At 38.0% G+C, this 19,833-nt stretch overlaps 1 protein-coding gene across 1 annotated transcript; it reads left to right on the top strand.

Annotated features, from left to right (window-relative positions):
• The first annotated feature begins 5,329 nt into the window (after positions 1-5,329).
• Msh6 (DNA mismatch repair protein Msh6) lies at positions 5,330-18,178 on the top strand. Its single transcript, XM_067786663.1, has 12 exons — positions 5,330-6,261; positions 6,327-6,632; positions 6,699-6,911; positions 13,862-14,056; positions 14,128-14,262; positions 14,350-15,297; positions 15,491-15,787; positions 16,784-17,188; positions 17,255-17,432; positions 17,498-17,649; positions 17,719-17,874; positions 17,934-18,178. Exons 1-12 carry the CDS (start codon positions 5,779-5,781, stop codon positions 18,066-18,068), a joined length of 3,603 nt encoding a protein of 1,200 aa, XP_067642764.1. The 5' UTR covers positions 5,330-5,778; the 3' UTR covers positions 18,069-18,178.
• Positions 18,179-19,833: the final 1,655 nt, after the last annotated feature.

The following is a 19,833-nucleotide window of genomic DNA, read 5'->3' as shown; positions in this document are numbered from 1 at the left end:
TTTACTTTTTTTTTCTGGTCTGAGCTTTTTCTCAATATTTTTATTTGTTTTTTTTTTTTGCTCAATTTTCTGTTTTGGGTGGATTGAGTTATGCACTTTTTTTCCAAAAATTTTTTTGTTTATATTTATGTAAATATTTTTCGTTTTCCAGCACTTCCTTCACTCCTCAGTTTTTATTCACTGTGTTCCTATAGGGACGAAAATATCTCAAACTTAGTTTTGTACGACAGAATAAGTACAAATGTACATGCGCAATATACAAACGTATGTATATATGTTTGTTTGTGCGAACGTATGCACGTGAATAAAGGAGCTTCTCCGTTTATGTTTACAAACAGAAGAGTTTGTTTTGATTCGCTTCTTCGTCGCTTTAATGTCGCGTTTCTTTTGTGAAGCTGGCTGCGCTTGATTGCACTGTTGGGAGAGTGCAGCAAAGAAAGATGAAAAACTTGCAAATATGAGAGAGGTTGAGAAATTTGATCAGCTAATGTAGCTATACGTGCTGTGAGAATGTCGCTGGAAGAGCGGCTTGAACCTGTGAGTACACGTATGATGTTCACAGAGTGGAGAAATAGGAATGTTGGAAAAGCAACTTGAAATTATTTGTACATATATGTAAGTATGTACGTATGAATATTATGATTTTTATATACGCTGCGAAGCAGAAAAATGAATTGGAAGTTGAACTGTATCGCCAAGTTCAACGCTCTGTGCGAACAACGGGGTAAACTCAGCTGTAGAAGAAATTTGTGCTGATGTTGTTCTTGCACAGTGGGTTTGAGTAGGCAAGTAAACTGCAATTTTTTGTTGGTTAAATACCACTAGAAATATGTATACATATATATATATACATATATATAATTGGCGGATTTGGCCTATTGGTATAGCGGAATATTTTCTACCAATTTTTGGTTGCAAAAAGGTTGCAGTAAAACCAACGGTAAGAAAATTTCCGCAATATTCATATATATGTGTATGTGGATATATATATATGATTTTGCAGTTTACAAAAATAATATAAATTTTGTGGAAAAAAGTTGTATTACTTTCTGTTTTTTATGAAAAATAAAAAACTGCCTACTCACCGATTCCTGTTTTCTGTTGCTCCTTATTTATGTATGTTGTTGTGTTGCCTGGCCTGCTTATCGTTGCTCGCTTGGCGATGATTTTAGCTGGCTGATGTTGCTGCTGCTTCGCTGGTGCGTAAAGATGATTTCGATAATTTTTTGATTGTTTTTTGTTTTTTCTCAAAATTTTCAAAAAAAAATTTCTTTTCCTTTTTGTATTCAACTCTTTAAAATCCTTTTAAATATTCGGGCATATGTATATATTTATATGTACATATGTATATATTTTAGTTGCTTTTAACCAAGCACTTTCCAACTCAAAAAACGTTTTTTTTGATTTTAACAGTTTTATATATTTCTTTTTTTTTAAAAAGTATGTATTTCACAAAATCGTACTTTTTGTGTTTTCTTTTGCACTGTACTTTGAAAGTACAAAATTTTGTGTACTTTTGTATAAAACGTGTGTTTATGTATGCACCCACTGCACTGATCCACTTAGAATTTTTTTTTACTTTTTTTTTCTGGTCTGAGCTTTTTCTCAATATTTTTATTTGTTTTTTTTTTTTTGCTCAATTTTCTGTTTTGGGTGGATTGGGTTATGCACTTTTTTTCCAAAAATTTTTTTGTTTATATTTATGTAAATATTTTTCGTTTTCCAGCACTTCCTTCACTCCTCAGTTTTTATTCACTGTGTCTCCACTTTTGTATGTTTTGTTTTAAAAATTTTTTATTTATTTTCCAAACGAACGAAAATTCGATTTTTATAATTTAATCTTAATTAAATTTTTTAGGGGCGGGCCAAAGCTGGCTGCGAAGGACCATGGACAACTGTGTGGTCTTTCTTCGCTACACTTAACACTTCCAATTAAAAGGGTCAACAGTTTTTCTTTAAAAACGTTATAAATTCACTTTATTTATAATTTAATAATTTTCAAATTCACTTTATTTATAATTTAATAACTAAGTAATTAACTCGTTAAAAACTTGACTTTAAAAATTCAAATTCAAAGTATTAATATGTTTGCGTATTTTAAATAAATACCCAAAAGGATCGCGTCCACGCTTGCCGAGTGATAGTACTTGACTAACTCGTTGAAAAAAGGATCGTTGCTGACGATGGCAGTGCTTGTGAATTTGCGCTTTTCCACTCGCCGCGTAACTGCGCATAAGAATTTCGCCGCCGTCTGGATCTTATTGGAGGCGGCTTAAACACTTTGTTTTATTTGATTGTCATACAAGCAATTCACAAAAGTGTCGTAGTCGTTGTTAAATATAAAATTTCAGGATATTTCCATGGTTTCCTATACAAAATTTTAATAAACTTAGCGAATAGGAGACATAATTCAAATTACACAAGCAAAAACACTACTTTTAGGTATTATATTTTCAAATTTCTAGGATAAGTCTATAAGTCTATGCCTTCATTATGCCTCCCGCATTATGTTGTTAATTGAAAAGAAATAAAATGTATAGCGTAGTTAGGTTTTAGTAAGAAAAATCTCAAAAATTTGCGTTTTTGTGTAGCCGAACTATGAACAAATCCATTAAATCATAAATCAGGGATGCACCTTAACGTTAAGCTAATCGTTTATCAAAAAATTTCCACCGTTTCCGTTGAAACACTTCGAAATATTATCGATAAAGAAATTATCAAGATAAATTGTTTCTTGTTTTTAACCGAAACGAAAAGCTTTCGTTAACGTTAAAAACGTTAACAAAAACGTGATACTTTATGTTTGAATTGTGCTGGCAATGCTATAGCCACGGTGAAGCCGTAAGGAGGTAACAGCGACCGGACATACACACACAAACTCCATGTAATTTGTTTATATAATTCGTTGGTGGTAATGTCAAAAATACTCTGAGAAATGTTCGTACTGTCAAAATTCATGAGAAAAGTTGCAATCAGCTTGGATAATGCTTTCACCTTTAATGACTCCGCCATCAATCAGCTTTGCCAGCATAGTTTGAAATTAATAATCAACATAAACGATTTGATTTCGTTTTGATATGGCAGAAAACGAAACGAAATCATTTCGTTAATTTGACGATCTTAACGTTAATAAACGAAACGAAATGACTTCGTTTCGTTTATTAACGTTGATTATCGTAACGAAATGATATCGTTTCGTTGGTTAAGCATGCCTGTCATAAATGATGCTTACTTTTTTTTTAGTAAGTGTAGTTTTTGAAAAAATCACATTTACTGAATTTAGACCCAGGCTCAGATTAAAAATCAAACGCCTTAAAAGTTTCAACTGTGCAATAACGGAACTTGTTTCCATTTCAGTAGGTACTAGAAATTAGTTTGCAGCGTTGTTATTGAAGTTTATGGGGTTCTGTACCTACGAGAATAAAACACAAAACACTTCATTCGAAAACAAATATTTTTTACATTTGCTTCAAAATGCTTCAAAATCAGAATATAAAAGTAAATTTGTTCAATCGCGATTCCTTATTCATTTCTAAAGTTACCGCTTTCAAGAACTATTCCTAACTTACTTACAGTTAAAATAATAAAACAATACTCCTGCAATTTTAACATAGCATTTCTTTGTAAAAAATTTTGAATGTACTACCAAACATAAAACCAATTAGTTTCATTGTTTTACTTAGTTTTCAATTCAAATTTTAACTCGACTGCCATCGTAATGGCTCCATCAGTGGAAAGCCCTACCAGATTTCTTAGAGCCGAAAAAGAAGAATTTTTTCTGATAAGTCCGTGTAATGTGTTTGCCCTTAGATCCATCACTTTTCTTATTTTCATTATTTTTTTGTGTTTATTTATTCACGGTCTTTAAGACCTAGTTTAAATTAATAAACAAAAGTTCATTACAAATTTAATGATTTACAGAATAAAAATAATTTTTCTTTAAACTTATTAATATTTTCACAGCCTTTTATCTCATTTGGTAACTCATTACACATTTTATAACTTATATATTCTAAAGTCTTTTTAGCGAACTCAGTTCTTACCCTGGGCGGTCTTATATTTTTACTACTTCTAGTTTCATAGTTGTGAATCTCATGATTAAAATGTATTTTGTTGCCCAGATACTTCGGAAGTATTCCTAATTGCACATGATGAATAAATTTCAATGTAAAGTAACTTATGGACTGTTTTATACTAAGCCAATTTATAGGTGTTCTATTCGAACATTTTCAAATTAATCGCATTGCCTTGTTTTGCTGTATTTGAATTTTTTTTATCTGTGTATCATTTGATAATAGTAGAATTGTAGAACAGTAGATAAAATGGGTTCAATGATGGATCTGTATACTAATATTTTATGACGTTGGTTAATATATTTACATGTTCGGTACATGAAGCCTACTTTCTTTGCAATTTTAGCTTCTAAATTACTTATAAGTTCTCCAAAGTTCAGGTTCATATCAATCAAGACTCCTAAATACTTCATTTTGTCGACTCTTTGAATTTCACTGTTCCTTATTTTTAAGACAACCTTGCTTGGATAATCGACAACAATGGTACTTAAGTTTTTCGAAAATACCATAAACTTGGTTTTATCCACATTTACTTACAACTTTCTTAGGCACAGCCATTTGTATAAAGTTTCCAAATCCTCTTGCATCTTTGACATTGCACAATCCGCATTTCTTTCACTGATGGTAATCAGTGCATCACCCGCAAATAGACGAATTACGCAATGTTTTAAACATGATTTAATATCGTTAATGTATATTGTAAACAATATTGGTGCCAGTACTGAGCCTTGCCGTAGGCCAATGTTTACATCAACAACCGATGAAATTGAATTTCCAGTTATCGTTCTTTGCTTCCTGTTGCTCACGTAACTTCGAAACCATTCCAACTATATTCCTCTTATACAAATTTTAAACATGACATCCAACAGAATATCCCTATCTATTGTTTCGAAAGCCCGTTTTAAGTATAGGAAGACCGATAACACAACTTGTTTGTCACTTATATCCTCTTTCCATTCTGCAATTACCATATTCAGTGCCGTTTCACAAGAATGACTTTTCCTAAACCCAGATTGCTCAGGTATAATTACATCGTGTTTTTCTAAGTAGGCTACTAGTTGATTTTTAACCACTGTTTCCACTATTTTTTCATCTGCAGGTAACGTATTGATTGGACGTAGCTCTTCCGCTTCACTGTATTTTTAACTTTTTCTACAGGTATTATTGTAGATATTTTCCAGATGCCTCGCCAAAAATGTTTCCTATATTTTATTGACCGAGCAATTTTTTTGGTAAGATTTCCATATACCTACATAAGTAAATTAAAAATTAAATGTGGGTTAATGAAAGTGTGCCAAATGTTGTGGGTAGAGTTGTGAATTTTAACCTCAGTGAAAAAGGAAGAAAAGTACTAAAATCGTGGCTACTGCCTAAAAAGGACCAAAATATGAAAAAGGGGTCAGCGGACCAAATGGAGTTGGAAGGGACAATTTTTGGTTCAAATGGAAGAAAAGAGGCAACCGTGCTATGTTTGCAATCGCAATATTTCCAATTTCAAATGCGTCAAAAAACGACGGCGTAGACCATTTTTGAAGGTATTACTGTAGTCCGAAATTCAAATGACATTAAAATGCGCGCCCAATCACACCGGCGATGTACCCCAGTTGAAAAAAAACGTCATAGCAAAAGCATTGTGGATAAGTATTGTATACAATGAGCAAAAGATTTAATTTTTCCGCATAAATTACAATAAAATTCGCAGAAAATGTCCAAAAAGTTAAATAAAAGTGGTGGTGGTGGCACGCCTAATAATTCATTATTGAAGTATTTTTCACGTTCCCCAGCTACTTTGGAAAAGAAGAAATTGCCCAACACTCCCACTGAGGATGAAACCAAAAAGTCTGCAACAAAGGATTGTGAAAAGGAAAATTCGAAGAATGGACATAGTCATTTTGATGAGGGACCGGCAGCTAAGCGTAAAATTGATGCAGAACTGATGCAGGTTAAAAGTGAGAAAATGGATGTTACTGATGGGGACGAAGATGATGAGTGCATGACAATTAAACGTACGCAAAAAAAGAGGCACCGCATAATAATGTCTGATGATGAAGAGTCTGAAACAACACTAAAATCAAATAAGAAACGAGGTGGTGGTGAGGATGACTACAAGCCCTGTAAAAAGGATAGTGACAATGGAGATAGTGGTGACGATCAGAAAGCGTCAAATATACAGGAAAAATTTAAAAAGGTAGGACTTCGTTGGGTAATATTTATGGCAGACATATCTATTTGTTTTTTTTTTAACTCAAACAGCAACATGATGAACCAAGGCAAAAGAAAGCAAAGCTCGAAAAATGCAGTTTCATGGAAAAATTGTCAGCATTACAAGCTTCAGCCACTATAACAGATGATAAAACTACTGCTAAAAATGATGCTAAATATGAACAAATTGTATGCAGCAGCTCTACATTGGATGAGCCAGTAGTATGGCCACATCAGAAGTTAGACTTTTTGCAACCACAGAAGATAAAAGATAAACAAGGCAGACGCCCTGAACATCCAGACTACGATCCCACTACATTGTATGTGCCAGAGAAGTATTTGGATTCGTTATCTCCGGTTTGTTTGTATATTGATAAATTTCTTAATTTCTTTTAACAAACTATAAACATTTTTCCTTTAAAGGGTGTACGACAATGGTGGGTGTTAAAGAGGGATAATTTTGATTGTGTGCTTTTTTTCAAAGTTGGCAAATTTTATGAACTATATCATATGGACGCCGAAATTGCTGTAAATGAGTTGGGATTCGTTTATATGCGTGGGGAATTCGCGCACGCCGGTTCACCGGAAGTGAGTTTCGATAAGATGTCAACCATATTAATTGATCGTGGTTATAAGGTAATAATAAAATAATTGCAATTAAATATGTGTAAAATCTGGCCAGAATGGTTATTAGTTCATTGTGCCGCCATAAAGTAACCAAATGCAGTGGGAATTGTTACCTCTGGTCACTCACTAGAAGAAAATACAGACGTGTCGCTCTTCTAGGAGCGTTACTCTAGCTCAACTTTGATCTAGATACTGTAACACGTAAAAACTCTTAACCTATCCATAATCAATCCCGACACATAATGTATGTCATGTCCTTTGCCTCTTTGTCCAGTCACTCCCCCTGTCAACAAACTCCTCTAAGGGAAGTTCAGGCAATGTAGTAGTTGCAACAGTGTTGTACCAAAAATAAGTTTCTGTTGGAGGCGTTGATTCCACATTACCGTCAATTGCCATGTGGGGACATACCGCACTTCTTCACGTTGTTGTTGTTGTTGTAGCAATGCTCGCCCCACCTAATAGCCGCGACCGATCACAAATTGTCATCAATATCCTCTAACGGGAGTCCAAGGAAACTTGCCGTTTCAACAGGGGTGGACCATAAGGAAAGGGGTGTTAGAGGCGTTGGTTCCACATTACAATTGAAGAGATGGTTGGTGTCATGTGTGGACACATTGCAAGCGGGGCATACATTTTGTATGTCGGGGTTGATTCTGGATAGGTAAGAGTTTAACCTGTTACAGTATCCAGAACGAAGTTGAGCAAGAGTGACACGCGTTTCCCTGGGGAGTATGCGTTCCTCTTCCGCGAGTTCTGGATATTATTCTTCAAGTACTGGATTCACCGGGCAATTCCCGACATAAAGGTCCGACGCCTGTCTATGGAGTTCACCAAGGACCTGCTTGTGTTTTTTCGCTTCATACGGCTGGGTTCTAAGGTGCCGTATTTCCTCAAAATGCTTACGGAGATGACTCCTTAGGCCCCTAGGCGGTGCTGGTTCGTCAATCAGATGTCTGTTGGGATGCCCAGGTTTCTGGGTATTCAACAGAAACTGTTTGGTCAGCATCTCATTTCTCTCCCTGATGGGGAGTATTCTCGCCTCATTATGCAGATGGTGTTCTGGGGACATAAGAAGACAGCCCGTGGCGATTCTGAGAGCAGTATTTTGGCAGGCCTCTAGTTTCTTCCAGTGGGTAGTTTTTAGGCTTGGCGACCATATGGGTGACGCGTAGCACGTAATCGGCTGGCTAATTGCTTTGTATGTGGTCATGAGCGTTTCTTTATCTTTTCCCCAGGTACTGCCAGCAAGGGATTGGAGGATTTTATTACGGCTCTGAATTCTCGGAACAATTGCGGTTGCGTGCGCACCAAAATGCAGATCCTGATCAAACGTCACACCCAAGATTTTGGGGTGTAGGACAGTCGGTAGCGTAGTGCCATCGACGTGGATGTTCAATATGGTCGACATTTGGGGCGTCCATGTTGTAAATAAGGTCGCGGAAGATTTAGTCGGTGACAATGCCAGGTTTCGCGAGGCGAAAAAACTGGAGAGATCAGGGAGATAACCGTTTATTTTATTGCATAGCTCATCGATCTCTGGGCCTGGGCCTGTGGCCATTATTGTGCAGTCATCGGCGTAGGAAACGATTGTGACTCCTTCCGGTGTGGAAGGTAGCTTAGATATGTAGAAATTAAACAAACGTGGGGATAGGACACCACCCTGTGGCCCCTTGTTTAATTCTCCTTGGTTTTGATGTTTCGTTTCTGAATTGCACCGATGCCTGCCGACCACCCAGATAATTTGCGGTCCACCTTTTAAGACATGGGGGAAGGGTAGACCCTTCCAGGTCTTGCAGTAATTTCATTTCATTTCATTTCATTTCATTTATTTATTACGGCAACAAAGCCTAATTCATAAATTAAATTATATTACAATTTACTATCTTATTGCTAAGGTTTTACAATATTCATAAAGTTTTGCTTTAAAAGCCCCGATTTCATTACAACTTTTTATATCTAGAGGCAGTTCATTGAAACTTTTTAGACCTTTATAAAAAATATTTTGCTGATCTATTTCAGTTCTGAATAAAGGCAGTTTGAAATTGTGTTTATTTCTTGTATTAATGTTATGTGTTTGCTTAACTAATACTACGTTTTTACTTAGATATTCAGGTACATTTTCACTTTTAATATTAAATATAAACTTCATAGCGTGAAAAAAAATCTTTTGCTTTACACTTAACCAGTTCAAACTTCTCAGCATATCAGCCGTACGAGTATCTCTAGGTTTTTTAAGAATAAATCTCATACATCTGTTTTGCATCTTTTGAAGTTTATCTATTTCTTTGTCTGACACAATGAATAGAATAGATGGGCAGTTTACAAAGTGCGGTTCTATAATGGACTTATATATAATTATTTTGTACTTTTTTTGAATATATTTGGATGTTCTCTGCATAACCCCAATTTTTTTCGCAACTTTCTGGACTGTGTAGTTTATATGTTCTTCAAACTTGAGTTTGTTATCAAGTATAATTCCCAAATATTTTATACTGTCAACTTTTTGTATGCTTTCATCATTTATTTTTAAACCAATTATATCCTCATTAACGTTCCTCCTTGTTATTATCATAAATTTCGTTTTATTTATATTAAGTTTCAGTCTATTTCCGCACAACCATTTATACAGGTTATTCAGTTCATGTTGTATTTTAGAAAGTGCAGAATTAATATTATTCTCACTAATCATTATTAATGCATCATCAGCGAATAGTTTAATTTCACAACCTTCAATAGCGTTAACTATATCATTAATATAAATTAAGAACAGTATCGGTGCCAAAACTGAGCCTTGTGGTAACCCTATGGGTACTTCCAATTCATCAGACATCACGGTATTTATAACCGTTTTCTGTCTCCTCTGCTTCAAATAGCTGCGAAACCAGTCAAGTTCTATACCAGTTATACCAATACGTTCCATTTTTTTGATTAAGATCTCCCTATCCACTGTTTCAAAAGCTCGTTTGAGGTCTAGGAAGACTGAAACAACCACTTTTTTTTTATTTAACTCTTCTTTCCAGTCATGTATCACCAAATTAAGAGCTGTCTCACATGAATGTTTCTTTCTAAAGCCTGACTGCTGGTGGGCTAGTATATTATTATCTTCAAGGTATTTCGTTAACTGGTTCTTAACATAAGCTTCAAGTATTTTACAATCACTAGGCAGGGTGTTTATGGGTCTAAGTTCTTCAGGTTTTACTGTCTTTTTAACTTTTTCCACTGGTATCACCGTTGACGTTTTCCACTTTTCTGGTACAAGACCCTCTTCTAGGCTGTTATTGATTATTTGTGCGTAGAAATATCCTGTATACGATATACAGTCTTTAAGTACTCCATCAGATATAAGTTTTCTGCCGCCTATTTTATATTTGAACTCTTTCAGAATATTAATAACTTCATCTGTTGTTATTTTGGCAAACTTTAATCTAGAATTGACTTGTACATCACTTAGTGCTATACGGCAAGGTTCTATGATGTTATTAATTTCTATTACGCTATTTATAAAGAACCTATTTAGACCATTTGCCAGCTCAGTTTCATTTTCTACCATCATACCATCTATTATCGCCTTTTTAATCCCTTCGTTATCTCTCGTTAAGCAAACCGCTTGCTTAAGATGTTTCCACATTTCTCTGGCGTTATTTTCATTCATTTCGACTTTATTTTCCATATATTTAACTTTCTTTATTTTTACTAGCTTTTTGTAGATACGATTTATATTTTTATATTCGTTCCAATCACCTGTTTGTATCGCAAGCTTATAATTATTATATTTGCATTTATTCATTTGCGCCAGTTCTCTGTCGTACCATTTATTCATAAGCTTGATATGAACTTCTTTTTCATACGTTAAACTTTCCATAGCTTGCATTATTATGTTGTTCACTAATTCGACTTTCTCATCAATTAGTAGGTTTTCATTTATGTTGAAGTTACATGATCTCAGGATGCTTATTAAGATTTCACTATTATATTTATCCCAAGCTGTGATTTTCTTGGTCATTCTCATCTGGTATGATTTAGACGTTTTAATATTGAACATTATTGTTTCGTGATCTGAAATTTTGTATGCAGGCAAATTATTGCACTGTATTTCATCTGAATTTGAATATAATAAATCAATTTTAGATGCACTTGCATCTGTAATTCGAGTAATGAGCCATGGTTGACCGTATCAAAGGCTTTTGATAGGTCTAGCGCTACGAGTACTGTTCTATGGTGGGGGTATTGATTCAAACCGCAATTTATCTGGGTGCCAATGAGATTTAGCGCGGAGGTAGTGCTATAGAGTTTTCTGAAGCCATGCTGATGAGGGGCTAGCTGCAAATGTGCTTGGGAATAAGGGAGCAAAATGGCTTCAAGCGTCTTTGCCACTGGCGATAGGAGAGATATCGGACGATATGACTCACCTACGTTAGCGGGTTTCCCAGGCTTTAGTAGCGGGACCACCTTGGCCATTTTCCATTTCTCGGGTATGGCAAAGGTGGAGAGAGACAGGTTGAAGACATGCGCTAAATATTTGAAACCCTCTTTCCCTAGGTTTTTAAGCATCGGTATGGCTATGCCGTCTGGGCCCACTGCTTTGGATGGTTTAGCGCGACCAATGGCGTCCTCAACCTCTCTAGCGGTGATGGTGATTGGTGACGCGCTGAATTTGTGTTTATGTGCGTGTCTATTGGCTCTCCGTCTATCTTTGTCGACCGTAGGATGCATTATATATTGTCGGCAGAAAGCGCTCGCGCATTTTTCCGCATCCGACAGCACCTTATCGCCAAAGGCGATGGAAACTTTGTCTTTGTGCTTAGTCGGATTCGATAGTGACTTTACGGTGGACCAAAGTTTACCTACACCGGTAGAGAGGTTACAACCTCTTGGGTGCTCTTCCCATTTCGCCCGCTTGTGTTCGTCCACAAGCAATCTGATGCGTTGGTTTATATCCCTTATTTGGGGGTCGCCTGGATCAAGCTGTCTTATAAGGTCGCGTTCCCTCGCTAAGCTCGCGGCCTCCGCCGGGAAGTGGGGCCGGATTTCGGGAATTCTCCCGGCGGGAATGAAATGTGCCGAGGCGGATTCAATGACCTTACGGAAGGCACGCTCCCCTTGGCGGGCATCAGTCGGGATAGGGAGGGCAGCAAAGCTGCTATCTGTTGCAGATTTATATTCTTCCCACTTTCCTTTTTTGAAGTTTATGAAAGTGCGTTTTTCGGTGACGAGGAAGTCGGCGGTACGCTCGACCGAAATAAGTATGGGCAGGTGGTCGGATGCCAATGTTACCATCGGCTGCCAGTTGACGCAGTTCACGAGTTCTGCGCTCACGATTGAGATATCTGGCGACCTATGACAGCTTCCTACCATACGTGTGGGGGCGTCTCCGTTTATTGTGCAGAACGTCGTTTCTTCTATTTGATCCGCCAACATCTCACCCCTACTGTCCGCCCGCAAGTTTGAATGCCATAGGTCGTGATGGGCATTGAAATCGCCTAAGATAATGCGATTGTTGCCAGTGAGTAAGGCCTGGATTTTAGGGCGGTATCCACTGGGGCAACAGGTGACAGGAGGGATGTAGATGTTGATGATTTCTAGATTTGCATCGCCTGACCGGACAGATAGGCCTTGACGTTCTAAGACATTGTCCCTGCGGTCGATGCCAGGATCAAATATATGATATTGCACAGAGTGGTGTATAATAAACGCGAGGCTGCCTCCATTTCCGCTCTCGCGGTCCTTCCTGTGGACATTATACCCAGAGCAGGTCTGCAATGCAGATCTTGCTGTGAGTTTAGTCTCTTGAATCGCAGCAATGCGGATGTTGTGCCGCTTCATGAAATCGACTATCTCCGTAATCTTCCCAGTTAGTCCATTACAGCTTAACTGCAGAATTCTGAAGTGCATGAGGGGTGACGCCGCCACTCTAGGGGTAAGTGACGGGTGACTACGCCTAGGTTGTGGAAGGCCAGGACGCAATTGCTGTTGTAGCCTTGGGACTGGGCGCCCTTGGGCAAGCATTGGGGTACCCGGATGATTTGGGTTTGCGACCTGGCAACATGGCGCGATGAAACTCGTCGAGGGGTTGCCGTCGCGGAGACCAGAACATCTAGGAAAGTGGCACCACCCAAGGCAGGAGCTGCATTGAGCGGATGTCGCAAACCTATATATTCTGTGCTGGCAGACGGTGCAAACGGAGGTAGGGACTAAGAGTCTGTTTCCCTGACCTGCACGATTGCTGCCAGAAAAGAGGGGGGGAGAAGAAGACGGGGGCAGGGGCTGATGCTCAGCATTGCTATCAGCTCTACTACGAAGGTAGTAGTTATGAGTGGTATCAGCTGTTTGAGTTGTTGGCGCCGTGGGGCGCGAGCAGCAGCGGGTACTTGTTGTGGCTTGCTGAGCAGCGAGGCTGCTGGAAGGTCGTGGAGGGGCGATTAGGCGTAGACTACGGGACGCCCTTGGGCGTGAGCAGCAAGGAGCCACAAAAGATTTATAAAAGTTACGTGGACGTCGGGTTTTGGGATCAAGCCCAGAACAACCTGTCCGATGCAACCATCCCTTGCACGAGACACACTGAACAGAGTATGACCGTCCTAAAAAGATTCTTTTCTGGCAAATGCAGCAAAACCATTTCTCAGGGCCGGGGTCAGGAGACGGACCCGGATTGGGTTCGATACCTTCCCGGAGTAAGAGAATATGTAGCAGTCCTGCTGCAAGGAGCTGCTGGGAGGATGACAATTTGTGGGAGGGACGAAACAAATTAAATGGGGTCACACTGAAATGACAGTCCTTGGTCGGGAAAAATCCCGAGTCGCTCCGGTACATAGAACCGACTGCCTTCTTCACGTCTTCGTCAATAGTTATTCTAGCCATATGACGTCACAATAAGCTTATGGTATAAGTTCCAAACTTTTCTAAAATAGTCTTGGATAACTTTCTGTCACAAATTCTGTACTTTTGTTTCTATCTGGAAGGTCGCCCGCGTCGAGCAAACGGAAACCACAGAAATGATGAGCGAACGTTGTAAGTCAAAGAAGCCTACAAAGTTTGATAAGGTAGTGCGTCGTGAGATTTGTCAAATATCAAATCGTGGAACACAAGTATTTGGTTCACAATGCCAAATAACAGCTCACTATCAGCCCAATTATATGCTGGCCGTGGTTGAAAAGGTATTAAAAAAACTGCTGTTTTTATTCTGTTTATCATTATTGTTTGAAAATATGCTTCATTTTAATTAAAGAATGAGACCGGCTGCAGTAAATATGGCATTAGCTATATTGATACATCTATTGGCGATTTTTATATTGGTGAATTTGAAGATGACAAGAATGGTTCACGTCTTTTAACATTACTCTCGCATCACATGCCAGTTTTGGTAAAAAGAAAATAAGCAAATCTATATACAAAGTCATATACGCTGTTATATCATATGTCGTTTATTTTAAATTTTCCATACTTTCAGCTTATCTTCGAACGAGGTTCAATTTCTGAACGCACACAGGAAATATTTCGTACAATGCTCTCTGGTATACTAAAAGATCCTCTGCCCGCTACTGGTGCTAAAGTATGTAGCGCCGAAAAGACTCTGAAACATCTTGCGGAAAAGTATTATGCTATCATTTCGGATGACGATACTAAAGGCCATGCTGATAATTGGCCCTTAACATTGCGTATGATGCAATCTGAATCTGATCATTTAGGTTTAACGCCACGTGATGATAGCAAGCTTGGATTGAAAGCGTTAGGACAATGTATACTTTATTTACAACGATGTCAGCTTGAAGAAAAGATACTACCAATGGCACGCTATCATCTTTACACACCAGCAGATGTGTTGAATGTAACACCTGATGCTGATAAAATACAGCAATTAGCAGCGAAGACAACAGCAGCGCGTCGTCGGCACATGGTTATCGATGCCACTACACTTGCTAATCTGCGTATTACTGGTGAAGAGTACTCGCTGCAGTCAACACTAGATAACTGCTGTACAAAATTTGGTAAACGTTTGCTTCATCACTGGATATGTTCACCAAGTTGTGAGCTTGGTGTGATTGTGGAGCGTCAGCAAGCAATCACGGAATTAATTAATCATACTATAGAATTACAGGAGTTGCGTGCTTTCTTGGCTCCGATGCCTGATTTTGAAAGACATTTAGCGCAGATTCATTTGTTCGGTAATAAGCGTATCTCAGAAGATCACCCTGATGGCCGTGCCATTCTCTTCGAAGAGAAGTTATATAATAAGAAAAAAATACTGAACTTTATTGCTATATTAAAGGGATTTAAAGCGCTAATGGATATTCCAAAGCTATTTAGTGGCTTTGAGACGCCACTTATGAAGCGTTTGACACAATTGGTGCCAGCTGGAGGTTTTCCTAAATTGGCAGAACAGTTAGAATTCTTTGAAGTAAGCGAAGTGATAAATTGCAAATAAATTTAAATGGAAAAAATTAAAACAAAGTCCGATCTAAAAGAAAAACCAGGCCTAAATATGTTAAAAAATCGCAATTACATTAATCACAACTTTACTCTTGATTATAATTATATAATAATTTTCATTTTATTTCCAATCAATAAAGATTTTACTTACATTTTAACAGAATGCATTCGATCATGAGGCGGGTGCAAGAACTGGAGTCATTGCACCAGAGCGAGGCGTAGACGCTGATTATGATGATGTTCTCACAAAAATTGATAGCATCAATAATACATTCAAAGAATATCTTGTTGAGCAAGAGAAATTCTTTGGTTGTCGTATAACAGCCGGTGGCGAGAAAAATCGTTTTCAACTTGAGGTGCCTGAATACTCAGCAAGGAAAGCGGGCAAAGCTTATCAGCTAGAGGGTCAACGGAAAGGTAATAAGCCCATTCGACGCTTCTCAACAAATGAAACACGCGTAAGTCATTATTAAACCTAACCGTTCATTGTTTATACAGAATTCAAGCTATATTTTTTTAAATGTATGACACGCCCAGTCTTAGTTTTGCTGAATCCAACTACGAGTTTTTAAAAATTTCGTAAACACAGTTTCTGTTGTTGTGTTGTTGTTGTTGTAGCGATACGGTTGCTCCCCGAAGGTTTAGGGAGTGATCGATGTGATGGTCCTTTGCCGTTTACAGATCCGGTACGCTCCGGTAACACAGCATCATTAAGGTGCTGGCCCGACCATCTCGGGAACGATTTATATGGCAACATTAAACCTTCAGGCCAATCCGGTATTTTAGTCGCCTCTTACGACAGGCATACCTACCGCGGGTATATTCTAACCCCCTGACCCGCTGGGGTTAAACACAGTTTCTAAAAAACATTAGTTTGGACAAGATCTTTTTGTTATTCAAGTTAAGCGCGCCAAAGATTTTTTGAAGTCCGATGGCCGGTGCCTGATTCATAAAAGTTATTGAAGTTGGACTGTCTGGATTAGAGAGAGTCGCTCATTCAGATATTCGTAATAAAGACATCAAAATATCGGTAATCCCTTATACGTTCTGATTTGTCTGTTATTGTTGTTGTTGCGATAAGGTTACTCCCCGAAGGCTTTGGGAGTGTTATCGATGTGATGGTCCTTTGCCGGATACAGATCCGGTACGCTCCGGTAACACAGCACCATTAATGTGCTAGCCCGACCATCTCGGGAACGATTTATATGGCCACATTAAACCTTGAGGCCGTCCTTCCGTCCCCACCCCCAAGTTCCATGATGAGCTTAGGGTCGCCAGAGCCTCGTCTGTTAGTGAAACAGGATTCGCCGCTCGAAGGCGAGGTTGACAATTGGGTTGGAGAAGCTATATATTGCGCCACACAACCCCTTGATTTCTCTGTATTTTGCTTATATGCCTACATTTACGGGAACAATTCAATTAAATCCTTTAATGATAATAAATATTTATTATAGACATTTGTAAAGCAAATGCAAAATGCTGAGCTGGAACGTGATGTTATATTAAAAGATTTGGCAAGACGTATATTTGAGAAATTCTATAATCACTATGAGCTCTGGAAGCAATGCGTTGATTGTGTAGCAAATCTGGATGTCTTAGCGTCATTGGCAGAATATGCACGCGCACAACAAATTATATGCGTGCCTGAATTGCAAGAGCAATCGGCTGACCAACAACCATTTATTGACATTGCTGAGGGTTATCATCCCTGCGCTGTGGCCGACAACTTCATACCAAATGGTCTTGTACTGGGAACAGGTGAAACACCTGCACCGCTTTCTATTCTTACTGGGCCTAATATGGGCGGTAAGAGTACGCTAATGCGACAAGTTGGTTTACTTGTAGTTATGGCACAAATTGTAAGTTGCAACATTCCTTATTTAGTTATTACATACATTTATACTTTTATTTATTTTTAATTAAAGGGCGCACATGTTCCAGCCGAACATTGTCGCATCACGGTTGTTGATCGTATATTTACAAGATTAGGCGCACAGGATGATATCATGGCTGGACAGAGCACATTTTTGGTAGAGCTAAATGAAACGTCTTTAATTTTGAAGCATGCAACAGTCAATAGTCTCGTATTGCTTGATGAATTGGGTAAAGCGAAGAAAATGTTTTTAGAATTGGTTCCCATGTGTATGTATATTATTATATATAAATAGGTCGCGGAACTGCTACTTACGATGGCACTGCTATAGCTGCGTCAGTGGTTGACTATCTTGCAAATTTAAAGTGTCGTACACTTTTCTCTACACATTATCACAATCTCATCGAATATTTCCATAAGGATATACGCATTACATTAGGTCACATGGTAAAGTATTGAAGTTTACGGTAAAACATAGATATTTGTAGTTTTTTTTTTGTTTATTTATTATTGTAGGCCTGTATGGTCGAAAATGAGGATAATGAAGATCCAACTCAGGAAACGGTTACATTCTTATATAAATATACGTCTGGAGCATGTCCAAAATCGTATGGCTTCAATGCTGCTAAATTAGCGGGCATGCCTAAGCCAATTATAAAGCGCGCATTTGAGGTATGAACTTCAAATAAGCTTTTTCAAAATTTGTTTCGAGTTTAAGTTTTTTATTACAGCTTTCTAAACGCGTTGAGGCTATTGCATTAAGGCGAAAGGTCATGTCTAAAATTGTTGCTGGTGCTGGCAATGAATGCAAAGATTTAAAAGAAATAAAAGGTCTTCTCTTGCAACTTAAGGCATGTTCTGTTTAAGCGTTTGTTATGGTATATGAATAATACGAATTTGTTTCATCATATTGTTTTTATGTTATCGCTCATTAAAAAATATACTTATGTATATCCAGTAGATGCTTTAATCAAAAGTGTTTCATTATATTTTTTTCCGCATATCGCCCTGTTTCTGCGTTAACCACATATCTACAATTAAGGAAGGGTTGGGAAATCGAAGATAAATAACTGAACAACTTACATTTTGAATACATGTAGATATGAGGTGAATGAAGGAGCGTAAAACCATGACGGAAACTATTTTTTGATAAACTGACTATCGCCTCGTCTTTGTTAATGCCTTAGTACCTGGGCGACCCAGCTTTGCTCGGCAATCTTCGAGTATGCCGCATAACATACTTTCTTCTACATGTCTTCATTAATCAAATTCTATTTTTTATATGGACATATATTATATATTTTTACTTACCAATATTTTATTTCCTTAAAAATAGATTTCAAAAACATATCAAACACTAACCGCAAAATGAACTGGAATGAAAAATTTGAAATGGGTAATTCCAGCCTATAGTATAAAGGATTGTTATGAAAATTAGTGAAATCGAGAACTAAGTTATTTAGAATCTGTGAGAAATTGCAATTATTCATTTCATATTTGCCAAAAATATGCATTTAAATATATTTACCTAGAATTTGCCACGGTACCTTGATATTGCATTTAAATTTTATTAGCGTGTGTGAAATTAAGAAAATTAAGTCGAATCATGTGTAAGATTTTTTTACGAAGATTTTTAACTTTATTGTTCACCTTTAAATCTTTAATAGAATATGAGTAGGTAGAGTACTATGTCGTCTAACTACGCCAACCCTAAATGGCAACGCTACTCAAAAATGTCCCTATTGTAATGCGGAGTGAAATGCATTTCATTTGATACCCATATCGGCATATCTCATACAATTTTGTTTTAATTTCGAATAGGTGCAACCCTAAATGGCAAAAATGTCCCTATTATAATGCGGAGTGAAGTACCTTTCGTTTGATACCCATATCGGCATATCTCATGCAATTTTTTTCGAATAGGTGGCAACCCTAAATGGCAACCCTACTCAAAAATGTCCCTATTGTAATGCGGAGTGAAATACTTTTCGTTTGATACCCATATCGGCAAATTTCATGCAATTTTTTTAAATTTCGAATAGGTGGCAACCTTGTGGAACATACTGAGTGGCAACACCTAGGTAGAAACAAAGGAGAATTAAACAAGGGGTGCCACAGGGTGGTGTCCTATCCCCGCTTTTGTTTAATTTCTACATATCTAAGCTACCTTCGCCACCGGAAGGAGTTACTATCGTTTCCTACGCCGATGACTGCACAATAATGGCCACAGGCCCAGGCCCAAAGATCGATGAGCTATGCAATAAAATAAACGGCTATCTCCCTGATCTCTCCAGTTTTTTCGCCTCGCGAAACCTGGCATTGTCACCGACTAAATCTTCCGCGACCTTATTTACAACATGGACGCCCCAAATGTCGACCATATTGAACATCCACGTCGATGGCACTACGCTACCGACTGTCCTACACCCCAAAATCTTGGGTGTGACGTTTGATCAGGATCTACATTTTGGTGCGCACGCAACCGCAATTGTTCCAAGAATTCAGAGCCGTAATAAAATCCTCAAATCCCTTGCTGGCAGTACCTGGGGAAAAGATAAAGAAACGCTCTTGACCACATACAAAGCAATTAGCCAGCCGATTACGTGCTACGCGTCACCCATATGGTCGCCA

Source organism: Eurosta solidaginis, chromosome 5, assembly GCF_040869045.1.
Source record: "Eurosta solidaginis isolate ZX-2024a chromosome 5, ASM4086904v1, whole genome shotgun sequence".
Lineage (NCBI taxonomy): Eukaryota > Metazoa > Arthropoda > Insecta > Diptera > Tephritidae > Eurosta > Eurosta solidaginis.
The sequence above is the reverse complement of the archived record's forward strand: the minus strand, read 5'-3'. Positions and strand labels throughout refer to the sequence as shown.